This window comes from Exophiala spinifera, assembly GCF_000836115.1.
Source record: "Exophiala spinifera strain CBS 89968 unplaced genomic scaffold supercont1.1, whole genome shotgun sequence".
Classification (NCBI taxonomy): domain Eukaryota; kingdom Fungi; phylum Ascomycota; class Eurotiomycetes; order Chaetothyriales; family Herpotrichiellaceae; genus Exophiala; species Exophiala spinifera.
In genome coordinates this window covers 4,981,817-4,993,741 of record NW_015622513.1, presented here as the reverse complement: position 1 = coordinate 4,993,741, position 11,925 = coordinate 4,981,817, and the positions used below count along the sequence as shown (strand labels likewise).

At 53.6% G+C, this 11,925-nt stretch overlaps 5 protein-coding genes across 5 annotated transcripts; 4 read left to right on the top strand and 1 right to left on the bottom strand.

Annotated features, from left to right (window-relative positions):
- Positions 1-757: 757 nt before the first annotated feature.
- On the top strand, positions 758-2,755 carry PV08_01846 (uncharacterized protein; the record flags this gene model as incomplete). The annotated part of the gene is made up of 1 exon (XM_016376206.1): positions 758-2,755. The coding sequence occupies one exon, from the start codon at positions 758-760 to the stop codon at positions 2,753-2,755; it is 1,998 nt and encodes a 665-aa protein (XP_016241482.1).
- Positions 2,756-3,560: 805 nt separating this feature from the next.
- PV08_01845 (uncharacterized protein) lies at positions 3,561-5,895 on the bottom strand (the record flags this gene model as incomplete). The annotated part of the gene is made up of 4 exons (XM_016376205.1): positions 3,561-4,021; positions 4,093-4,397; positions 4,459-4,828; positions 4,884-5,895. 4 exons carry the CDS (start codon positions 5,893-5,895, stop codon positions 3,561-3,563), a joined length of 2,148 nt encoding a protein of 715 aa, XP_016241481.1.
- A 945-nt stretch (positions 5,896-6,840) lies between these two features.
- PV08_01844 (uncharacterized protein) lies at positions 6,841-8,598 on the top strand (the record flags this gene model as incomplete). Its single annotated transcript, XM_016376204.1, has 3 exons — positions 6,841-7,209; positions 7,276-7,299; positions 7,354-8,598. The coding sequence occupies 3 exons, from the start codon at positions 6,841-6,843 to the stop codon at positions 8,596-8,598; spliced, it is 1,638 nt and encodes a 545-aa protein (XP_016241480.1).
- Positions 8,599-9,170: 572 nt separating this feature from the next.
- PV08_01843 (uncharacterized protein) lies at positions 9,171-9,656 on the top strand (the record flags this gene model as incomplete). The annotated part of the gene is made up of 1 exon (XM_016376203.1): positions 9,171-9,656. The coding sequence occupies one exon, from the start codon at positions 9,171-9,173 to the stop codon at positions 9,654-9,656; it is 486 nt and encodes a 161-aa protein (XP_016241479.1).
- Positions 9,657-10,174: 518 nt separating this feature from the next.
- On the top strand, positions 10,175-11,740 carry PV08_01842 (uncharacterized protein; the record flags this gene model as incomplete). The annotated part of the gene is made up of 2 exons (XM_016376202.1): positions 10,175-10,303; positions 10,358-11,740. The coding sequence occupies 2 exons, from the start codon at positions 10,175-10,177 to the stop codon at positions 11,738-11,740; spliced, it is 1,512 nt and encodes a 503-aa protein (XP_016241478.1).
- Positions 11,741-11,925: the final 185 nt, after the last annotated feature.

The following is an 11,925-nucleotide window of genomic DNA, read 5'->3' as shown; positions in this document are numbered from 1 at the left end:
TCCTCCCAGCGGGTGTTCATGCCACCAGTGCCCACTGTGGTCCCAGATGCGGCCAAAGCAGCCCCTGGAATTCAGGACCCTGACTTTTAGGAAGTCCCTTCTGGGTTCCCAGGGACCGACAGCCTGTACGCTCCCCGTTTGCAGCGGTGCCGTATGTACATGTGAAATGATCTGGCGCCGGCGCAGAAATAGCCGTCGATCATGCCCCGGACACAGACTCGCTTGGCTCTCCTGTAACTTCACTTTCAACCCAAGCCTCACTAGCCCCTGTCGCGGCGTGTTTCATGTTCGATTCCGACTCATACAGCTTCACCGTCAAGACCTGTCGACGCTGAAGCGTGTCTAGCGATCAACATGACGCTGTCTTGTGTCAGAAACATATCCGGACTCCATGGCACCGCCTGGAGAACACCCTCAATGGGTCAAGCCTCGGGGCTCTACCCATCGAAAGTAGGGAAAGCCTCCAGCCTCTGGCTGGAAGGGGAACCGCAGGCGGCTTCTTGACCTAATCTTCTCGAGTCGCAAACTGCGAGGACAAGTCCATCACCCATATATTTCGCATGGACGGTGGGCGCAAAACCGGAGGAAAAGCACTTTGAGAATCCTCAATGCTTGCTACGTCGGTCAACACGTCTCGGGAGCCTCGACACATTCATTGTCCCTGAGACGAAGACGACTTGGCAGCACGGCCAACCGAGCCTCAGCGTGAGCAGGTTGAGCAGGTTCAGGCCCAGCTGAGCACATTTTCCCGCCCAGGATGGAACGGCCAAGATACCTGGGTGAGAGCGTGTCAACAGGCATTACGACGGCATTGCTGTCTCCCTCCTTAGACTGTCGTTCACCTCTCACTCCACGGATCAGTCGAACTCCGAGCAGTCCTCATATCAACGACTCATCCTCGACCAACCGCCACACCTCCCTTGCGGCCAACGAAGACGACGATGCCTGTCCGATCATCGCGCGCGGTATCACTTTCGACCTGCCAGAAGTCACATCCTTCTCGCAGCTTGGCCAGCCTAGAAAGGATAGGCAGTCAAGGCCGCCTAACCTCAAGCCGGAGTCGCTGCACTTGTCCTCACTGTGTCGGGGAGAACATGGCGACAACTTCCTACCACGAAGTGCATTGTCCATCACACCGAGCTTGATAGACCATCCCAAACACGGACACAATGACGATAGGGCCTATCTCACTACCTTTTCCGCCATTACCCTCATCCTGGGAAAGACCATTGGCGTCGGCGTCTATTCGGTGCCATCCTCGATATTCTCCCAAGTCGGATCCGTGGGGATGACGCTTCTTGTCTGGGTCGCGGGCGCAATTATCTCTTTCTGTGGCCTATCCGTCTATCTCGACCTGGGTACTGCTCTTCCCCGATCCGGTGGAGAACGCGTGTACCTGGAGCGAATCTTTCGTCGACCTCGAATGCTTGCCACGTCCATGTTCATGGCATACGTCGTCCTCCTGGGCTTCAGCACGCCGAACTGCATCATTCTCGGCAACTACGCCGTCTCGGCGCTGGGTCAGCAACCGGGAGTGTGGAACGTTCGCGGTGTTGCAGTCGCCGTGATCTCCATGGCCTGTCTCATTCACGCACGAGCACCGGCAGCAGGCCTTCAAATCATCAACGTACTAGGCGTGGGGAAGATGTTGATCCTCGCCGCAGTCATCTTCAGTGGGCTTGCGAGCATCGGCCGGACCTTCTCTCCTGTCTTGAGCCTGGACGGTGGCGGTGGCCACTCTGCCGTGAGTATCGCCGAGCAGAACTTCACCTCGATCTGGGCCGGCACCAGCTCCAAGCCGTACAACTACGCCACTGCACTGCTGCAGGTCCTGTACTGCTTCCGTGGCTACAACACGGCAAACCAGGTGATTTCCGAAGTGCGGAACCCGGTCTCGACGATCAAAGTCGCAGCGCCAGTCGCGCTGACTCTGGCCTCGATGGGCTACGTTCTCGCAAACGTCGCGTACTTTTGCGCCGTGGAGAAGGGCGACTTCCGCAGCTCGGGTGTCGTCGTCGCAAGCCACTTTCTGCGCAACATCTTTGGGGTCCTGTGGGGGGAGAGGATCCTGCCCTGGTTCATCATCATCTCGGCATTTGGCAACATCGCCGCCACCTCGTTCGCTCAGGCCCGCGTGAACCAGGAACTCGGGTCCCAGGGACTCCTTCCTCTGTCCGGCTTCTGGCGCAGCAAGAACCCCAGCGGGGCCCCTGGCGCAGGTCTGTTCCTGCACTGGCTTGTCAGTGTCGTCGTCATCGTGCTGCCCACTCCAGGCGAGATCTATACCTTCCTCGTCGAGATCGGGGGGTACCCGGTCTCTGTGCTCTCCGTCGCCATCTCCGGAGGTCTACTGTACCTTCAACTCTCTCCGGCAGAGCGATGGGCGAGCCCATGTCCCGCTCACCGCGTACCAGCTGCTATATTCCTCGTCAGCAACCTGGTGCTGCTCGTCTTTCCCTGGCTCAATCCGGGGGGTGAAAAGCAAGGAACCGACAACAACGGCAAGTTCGCGTACTACGCCTACCCGGCGACGTCGCTCGGGATTCTCGCCCTGGGTGCAGCGTACTGGGTGTTTTGGCGCATGGCACAGCCGGAGACGAGGCCAGTGAGTACCCCTCTCCTTCAGGACTGGGTTTCGGGTCGAAGTTCAGAGGGGTCCGACGATAGCAGTACGAGTTTTACCGCCGGCGATGGCGACGGCGACGGCAGCGTCGAGGGATCGAGCAGGAGTGGCTCCGCTGCCTTGCAAAGGTGAAATCGGGTACCGGGTGCGTGTGCTGCTGGAGAGTATAACAGGAGCGGTCTTCTTCTTTGGATCGGGTTGGACCGAGATGGGGACCCTGTACAAAGATACTTGAGTGTGCTGCAGCATGTACACCCACACCTCTTTGGTACCTACCTAGGGGAGTGTGGTCGAGACCACCGGGCCGCATTAAGAAAAATGGTTGTTATTTTTCAACTAGAAAGACTGAGAGACTCCGGAAAACAAAAGATCGCGCAGCTGTCACAATCACCTACAGTACCGTGTTCGTATCATTGACGTGCTTTTGGCTTCCAAACGGCGTAGTAGGTACGTAGTATGTTGGTATGTCAAGTAGGTTTACAGTACCTCTGTCCCTCTCTCTATTTTGTGAATGTCGGCGGCAGCAGCATAAAGTTGTAGGTTGTAGGTAACAACATGTCACCGGAAGAATCCTTCAACATTGCTTCATTTCAAAATCATGGCGAGACCACAGCAAGCTCTGAGAGTCGACAATGTGTAATTCACCTGCAAACCAACGCGACCCGACCCGACCTCAAGGAATCCAAACTGATCGAGGGCAGGGCACATAACGAGTCCAAATCTACAGTACCAGCTCGTGCGTGTCCTAATACATGTTATCAACTTATCCCGGGTTCCAGTTTCAAGTCGCATGCACAAGCGACCGTCAGGGACCCCAATTCGGTTCTGTTTCATGGTCATCATCGTTGCTTGTTTTCAAACTTGTCTCATTGAGTTTCCCAACTTCAAGGCAAAAGGTATCATCAGTATCTCAATCACAATCACAATCACAACCCAATTACAACCCAATCTCAGTCGTAATATACATATTTTGAAAATCAGCAAGAAGATCGTGAACTTGCTGCATACTCGTTTCGTCGTATTTTCCTAGCATCGGTTCCACCGTTGGTGTAGATGTTTCAGCGTCGGGTGCGGTGCTTGCGTCGCCGCCGCCGCCGGAACCACCGGCCACCGTCTCGTCTTGTTTCGCGGATGCTTCAGCCGCGGTCGATATCTTTTCCAGCATGAAACTTGCGAGAAGCCAATACTCAGCGGCGTGGCGGACAAAGCCTATTTGCCTCCAGAAGTCTCTGCACGGGACCTCTCCTTCCCCGACAGTCGAGTACCGCGGCTTCATCAACGATTGAGCTTGATAAATCAGCCATGCCTCTCGCCAATTGTGGATCGCGTTGCGGACCGGGATCAGTTGCCCATGACAGCCCAGTGAATTCTGATAGTGGAATATCAGAGAGTGTAATGCTATACCATTAATTCCAAAGATTAGTGGCGTGGCTTGGGCGATACTATCTTTGGTCTCTCAAAACACATACCTGATGTCATGGAGAACAGATTCAACGGCCCGAGGTCTGCGAGAGCAAGAAGTTGGTCCTGCGGAATGCGACCACTATCCTTGCACAAAAGCTCGACCGCAGAACATAGTGCCTTAATATTACCTGATTCTCGTTTAAGTTCCAAGTCACGTTGGATCTGATCCCAGCAGGTCCGAGCGGTACTGGCTTGGAATGTTGCCTCAGTGCAAGCCATGTGCATCTTCATCTCCTTGATCACCAGTCGAGGCGGAAGGTTATTGAATATGACAAACGCAGTGTCGATGAGGAATATCCATAGAAAGACACTACGCCGCGAGATGTCAGCGGATGCGTTGAGATGTCGACGTGCTAAAGGCTTGTGCTTACCGGATGAGTTCTTCTCTGAGCACGAATTCTGTCCAGACAAAGTCGTTGGCACTTAGCTGCGAATAATCGAGCTGCTGCGCTGTGTGAAGACCAATGTCTCTTGCCACGCTGACGATCGTACTAAATCTTTCCCGCCGAACACGCCGCCGACTTTTGTCCACACCTTCCCAGTTTTGGAACAGGACGACCAGATACGCCGCCTGTAAGGCTTGGAGTCTGTTCCTCGACGAATTGAAATGCTTGGATCCATATTCTACGGAAAAGTCGCTGTCTTCTAGCAAGTCGTCATCGGTAAAAACGAGCTCTTCGACGCAATTGAGCCACATCTTTGCATTGTCGCGATCTTCTGCATCCGGAGAGAGACAAGCCCCTTTCAATACAGCTTAGCACGTTGTCTATCAAGGGGTTAGAGGTCAGCGGCTCACCTATCAATGTCATTGCTGCGACGAGAATCGATTTCGATGCCAACACATCAAATGTCGGTTTGTGTATGAAGTTCACTTGAGGATGCCAAAAGCCCCAGTAGAGGGAGAGATATTTCCGAATTTGGGGAGGAGAGAAGAAGCGTAAACTCATATGGTGCAATAACGGAGTCCATTCATGGGTCACAATACTCCGGCGGGACTTGACGACGACCACCTTTCTTATGAGCGAAGTAATGTCGTTCGTTACCGCTGCATAGGGATCGGATATCCAAGACGAGGCAATTCGAGCTACCCCACAGTCATTGCCATCCCATGTGTCATGTTCCAAATACGGCAGAGTGTTGAACGGCACGAGATCAGAAGGGCTGGATTGAAGGAAGGTGCCAAAAGCATCGTCCCTTCCAGTGCTTTGGCATTCCCAGCACCCGGAAAGCATATGTGAACGCTGGGCGAGAGTGCCGCAGCCAAAGGACTGTGCAAGCCCATAATGGCTCGTAAAGTCATTGAGAAACTGGAACCTCTGCTTCCTGACGTCCTGGGATGCGGCCGGAGGCTGCGAGTTTCCCAGATCCACACTCAAAATATCTGCCCATGGTACATCAGAGAAGCCATCAGAGAAGGCAAACTCTGAAGCACTATCTGCGACGGGATACCAAGTACTCGGCGGTGGGAGGGGTTGTTGGCTCAAAATGCCCTCCCCAACATTGTTGATCAGGGATGGCTGAAGAGGTGGTGTGACCAGCTCTGTGGCCGTCGAGAATTCGCCAACCGCAGCATTGTTAGGCCTCTCATCGACCGTGCAAACGGACGACCGCCTCCGTTGTGGTTGTGAGACTCGTTCACATGTCTTCAGGTGCCTCTTGAGCACGTCGGATCGTTGGAAGGCGCTCTCACATTGGTGACATCTATGGGGTCTGTCGGGGCGGTGGGAGAAGAAGTGTCTCCGGAGATGTTCCGGCCGCTTGTATGATTTGGCGCAGACCGGACAGATGTGGGATGAGTTGTTGGTCATAGTGGCGACATTGTTGTTCGACAGCACTTATGATGGTGATCACTGGAGCGGTAACTGCGCTGTGCGATGACATGTGTGATGGCCACATGCACGAGTACCGACACCGCTTGGATACTGTACAGACGCAGGTCTAGAAGCGAAGAAGCGAAGAAAGAAACCCAAAGGTAGGAAATCCCCCGCATCGGGCGATCCGAAGAATGGGACAAAAATCCGGGGATGGTGGGTTTGCCATCCAACTCGGGGTCAATTGAAGGCTGCTCGTTCTGGGGGTGAATCCGATCCCACACAGTCTGGAGTATTCTTATTCAAGATCCGACAAGGTCAGTCATGAACGCAACTGGATGCGAGAAGGCGACGGGAGACGAGATGGCGACGGCGACTGAGAGAATTGATCGAGCTCGGTGCTGCAGAAGAAGCGTTGAGAATTTCACGTCACTGAGCCGTTGCCCCGAATGACTAAGCATATATGGACCATCATCCCCCAAGCGCATCCTCACCATCAATCCAACGACCCAACGACGACCACAGCAATAACAACACAAGCGGCGAGACTGGTGAAACACCGGCGAGACCAAGACAGTCCCCCATGGGCTCCCCAGAATATCCTGATGTCGGACAACAGCCATTTCATCCCACAAGGAGCACAACCCCAGGGTTGCCCACCTCCACATGGTGCCTCCCACATGTGCACATCATTCCCCGATCCATGGGGCGACCTAGCGTAGATGGGATAGCCATCAGAACACACGTTAACCCGGGGATACCAGGCGAACGGCCAATGTGGACGAAGGTCTAGTTGTGTTGTTATATAATGAGCCACGTCGAGATGCTCGAGATGCCCGAGACGCTCCAACCAACCTCGAAGCGCCTGTTCATGAAAAGGCCCTCAAGGCGAGTTTTGTTCCCTTCCCCTGATCGGAGCATTCATTCGTCAATATAGCCAAGATGGAGCGAATGACACTGTTTTCACCGCACATCATACTCGGTCTGGTCGTTGTGGTCGGCTATCTCGCGTACCTGGCCTTCACCACAGGACGGAGACCCAAAGACTTTCCCCCTGGGCCTCCCACGATTCCAATTCTCGGAAACATCCATCAGATGCCTACGCGAGATGCACCTTTGCAATTCGAGAAGTGGGCTCGCGAGTATGGGCCAGTATATAGCTTGATGCTCGGCACGAAGACCATGATTGTATTGTCGAGCGACGAAGCCGTGAAAGAGTTGCTGGACAGACGAAGTGGCTTCTACTCGGACAGACAAGAGATGTATATCGGACAAAAGCTCTGCAGCGGTGACAATCGCATGTTGATGATGGTGAGTTACCACCTGTGTACCCCAGCACTTAAGTTTCTCTGCCGTTACTAACCTCTACTCTTATAGGGTTACGGACCACGATGGAGGGGTGTAAGAACATTTCTCTCCCTTGGTTACACTGATAATTAACCCGTCATACCACAGTTCCGCAAAATGTGCCACGCTCTTCTGAACATCCAGGCGGCCAAGTCATACGTTCCATACCAGACGCTCGAAAACAAGCAAATGTTGTATGAGTTCCTCCACAAGCCCAACGACTTCATCAAGCACATTCGACGCTACTCCAACGCCCTGACCACCACCATGGTCTACGGCTGGCGAACGCCTACCTATGAGGACCCAAAGATGATGCAACTGTTCGAAGGCTTCTCGAAGTTCGCCGCCATCAATCAGACGGGCGCATCTGCTCTTTTCGAATTCTTCCCTATTCTCAGACGGATCCCTGACTTCCTCTCTCCCACAAAGCGGCTGGCCAAGGAGCTACACCGCCACGAAAGAGAATTATATCTAGGTCACTGGTTGAATGCCAAGGCAGCCGTCAAAAACGGGACCATACCCCCTTGTTTCTGCGTCGGCATGGCCGAGGCCCAGAAGGCCGACGGTTTCAGCGACGACCAAGCCGCATATATTGGCGGTACGCTTCTCGAGGCAGGCTCTGACACGACTTCCAGCACCTTAGTCGGCTTCGTATTAGCCATGCTGCTCTATCCAGAGACTCAGAAGAAGGCCCAGGCTGAAATCGATCAACTCGTCGGAGATCGGCTACCTACCATGGAGGATGAACCTCATCTCCAGTACGTCCGTGGCGTCATCAAGGAAAGTCTTCGGTGGGCACCCACCACACCCCTAGGAGGTGTTCCTCACGCCGTCACAAAGGACGACGAGTACATGGGCTACCGAATCCCCAAGGGCGCTGGAGTTGTCAATAACGCATGGGCTATCCACATGGATCCCAAGAGACATCCAGACCCGAGGAAATTTGATCCAATGAGGTACGCGGAGGATACGCAGAGTCTCTCGGATTCAGCGACCAACCCTGACGGCACCAAGCGTGACCAGTTCACGTTTGGTGCAGGCCGTCGTATCTGCCAAGGCATCCACGTTGCCGAACGAAGCCTCTTCCTCGCCGTGTCTCGTATCCTATGGGCGTTCAACATCGAGCCGGCGAAAGACGATGCGGGTGACCCTATTATCCCCGATCAGGAAAAGTTCACTCAGGGATTTGTGTGTATGCCTGAGCCATTCCCTGCGTCCATCAAGCCTCGGTCCCAGGCAAAAGCTAAGTTGGTGGACAAGGAGTGGTTCGATGCCGAGAGGGAATTCTTGGATCCCGACACAAAGCAATGGTTGAAGACACCGCCTGGTGTGTTGGGTAGTGACAAGGCATGAGCTTGTGTTTTTCACTTTTCTGAGAGGATCAACAATGTTTGAGTGAGGGTTAAATATGAGACTCAACCCTACACCCTTAAACCCGCCTTGAAATATGCACTTTGTTTCGGGTTGTCTACCGTTTGACAGATATCTTGTCTTTGTATTGTACAAGGCCTCCTTTACATGACTTGAATCGAATCGACTTTTTCTCTTCACCTGCGGTGAACAAATAGGAAATCAAGGGAGGTATGCAGTGTCTAACTAATCTGTTTCCTACGCTTGATAGAAATGCACTTCACGTCTGATGTACGTAGACTTAGTCATCTTACATACCCCGAGCCAAGCAAGTTTCTATTTACGACCTGCATACCCCGTGCCGAGTAACGTATAACTCTGGCTATATTCACCCGCGGACATCGAGCCATTAAGCACGTCACATAGGTCCCTGCTCGACCTATCTCCCTTGCGTTCCGAAAGTCTACCAGCATAAAATCCGACTCCTCCCCGAGGCATCGTCATTTCAGCCGGAGCTCACAACTCAAACTCACAAACTGCAAAGCCCGAGGCATTACCAAGGGCTATCAATAGCAATGGGGACCACAGAGCGACCAATTCCTCGATTCTACCGAGTCTTCTTCACAACCTTGGACCCTATCGTCGCCCTGAGCGGCGTCGTTGCGAACCTCTTCTTCCCCTCGTTGATTCTGACGTCGTACAGCGCCACACCAACCCTCCCTCCATCCGCGGAGACGACGGCCCTCCTTCACGGATCAGCAGGTTACCTCTTGTCGACCATGTTTCTGCAAATTGTTCTTCTCCGTCTCTGTTCGGACATTACGGTATGGCGGTGTCTACAGACGAGCATCCTCATCCAAGACGTGGTGCTACTTGCGTCCGCGTTCATGGCTGTGGCAGATCAAGGCAGGGGCCTGTCGACTTTGAGAGGAGAGGAGGTCGGGAATCTGATCGTATTGATAGCTGTGGGAGGCCTCAGAGCTGCGTTTCTGATGCGGTTAGGATTTTCAGAAGATGAGTGTGTGGGTGAGTATCACAACAAGACGAGGAAGAGGTTGTGAGCATTGCGCAGAAAGAGGAGGATACTGGATGGTGGCCTTCGTAGGGTGTCTGAATCACTCATCGCCATCATGAAGCTGGCGCTGTGAGTTGGCCACTATTGATGGTGGTAATGCACGTCACAACCGTCTCTGATTTCAAGGAACTGCCTTCTTATGAACGGATTTTCATGAATCAACCAGGCTCCAGCTGGAACGGCAGCACCAACAGACATTGAGCATCATTTGGCTACCTGGGGTCATTGTCCCCAATAGATACTATTCAACGATCAACTTGAACATCCTCACGATTCATGTCACAGAATATAGGGTTTGCCCGGGTCTGACTGAGAAGGAGAGTTACTTGTTGGTACGGAGTATTCACATATATGTTAAGATACCTTAGTCAGCGGAAACAAATTAGCAGGGTCCCTCGGCTAACTTGCCCTTTGCCTCCGCTCCTCGATGATCTCACAGTGCATCGCCCTCGTTTTTCCAGCGACGGGTATCCCATACCTCACCATTCGTCTCGCGATGATGAGATGTCTCTGCCGGGTCTTGGACTGTCGGAGCCGGAGGAGGTTTCTACTGTCGAAACTCAACAACATGACCTAGCAAAAGAATGTGAATGGCGGTTCGAAGTCGCCGTGGGCAAATACATCCACGTCAAGGTACCACTGAGCCCTGCCCTCATTACCAGAAAACACACTGACAGGGCGTCATAGATTCTGAGTGGAAATGCCGAGATCTTCGGCACCGAACTGGTTGTCGGGAACACCTACATCTTCACAGGCACGAAAGCTGCCATCTACACCTGGAATGGCTGCGCCTTTGAAGTTAGCGGAGACGCTTTACAGAGCGAATACAAAGCCGAAGAGACGCCAATGAACGAATATGTCAATGTCCATTTTGCATTGGAAAACATACGCGAGCAAGCCAAGGCCCTTGGGCGAGAAGGGCCCCGAGTTTTGATCCTGGGACCGGACGATGCAGGAAAGACTACCCTCGCAAAGATCCTCACAGGCTATGCATACCGAGCAGCCCGGTCACCTGCCGTGGTGAATCTGGACGTCAACGAAGGAATGATGAGCATACCGGGGACACTAACGGCTACTGTGTTCAAAAGCATGATGGACGTCGAGGAGGGCTGGGGCACCGCGCCGATGAGCGGGCCCAACGGTGCCATTCCCGTCAAACTACCCCTTGTGTACTTTTTCGGTAGCTCCAAGCCAGAGGAAAAGGATGGCAAGGTCTATAGGGCGCAGTTAAATAGGTTGGCACTTGCAGTCGCTGGGCGGATCGGCCAGGACCAAGAAGCCAGGGAAGGTGGTCTCATCATCGATACCCCAGGCGAGCTGACCAACACGAAAGTTGGCGCGATTGGATACGACATCATCCAGGACATTGTTTCCGAATTTGCCGTCTCGGCAATCATTTGTCTCGGCTCGGAGAGGCTGTATAGTGACATGGTCAAACGGTTTGACGGACAACTCACCTCGTCTCGCTCTACAGGTGGATCGACGGGGACAATTTCCGTCATCAAGCTTGCAAAGTCAGGCGGCTGCGTCGACCGCGACGAAGCATACATGCGAGCCTTCCGGGCGGCACAAGTCAAGACGTACTTCTATGGCAACCCACGTCTCAGCAATGGCGTTTCGCTGCAGCCTCGGCAGCAGCAGGTCGACTTCTCCACGTTGACGGTCTGGCGGCGGATCTCTAGCACGCCCGACCCGACGGCGACGACGTTTCCTGGCGACGAGGACGAAGATACATTTCTGCCTGGAGGCGGCATGGACAATGAGATCGCCGCCCCTGGGGCGGGAGGTGGTCTGTCCAAGGTACCGTTGCCCTCTTCGCAGATCTACGAACGGATGGCGGCTCCCTATGCCGCGATGCGCAGTTCCATTCTGGCTGTCATGAACTGTGAGCCAGAAGCCGAACAAGAGACGATTCGCGACAGCAGCGTGATGGGCTTCTTGTACGTCACGGACACCGACGAGGCCAGGGGACGGATCAGCGTGGTGAGCCCCGTGGCCGGTCGGGTTCCGCACCGGGCTATAGTCTGGGCAGGCTGGCCAGAGCCTATCTTGGGCTTGGACAAGCTGTGATACGTGTTTCGGAACTACGAGCACTGGAGGCGGAAAAAACAGATACATCATGGCCGAACATCTGGCTATAATTGTTTACTTGACACAAGATGCACAGTAAAATAAAACAAGTGATGATCCAAAAAAAAAAACATTCGAACATCGCTTTTGTTTTCCCGTTATCGTTGTTGTGGAATAATAACCGC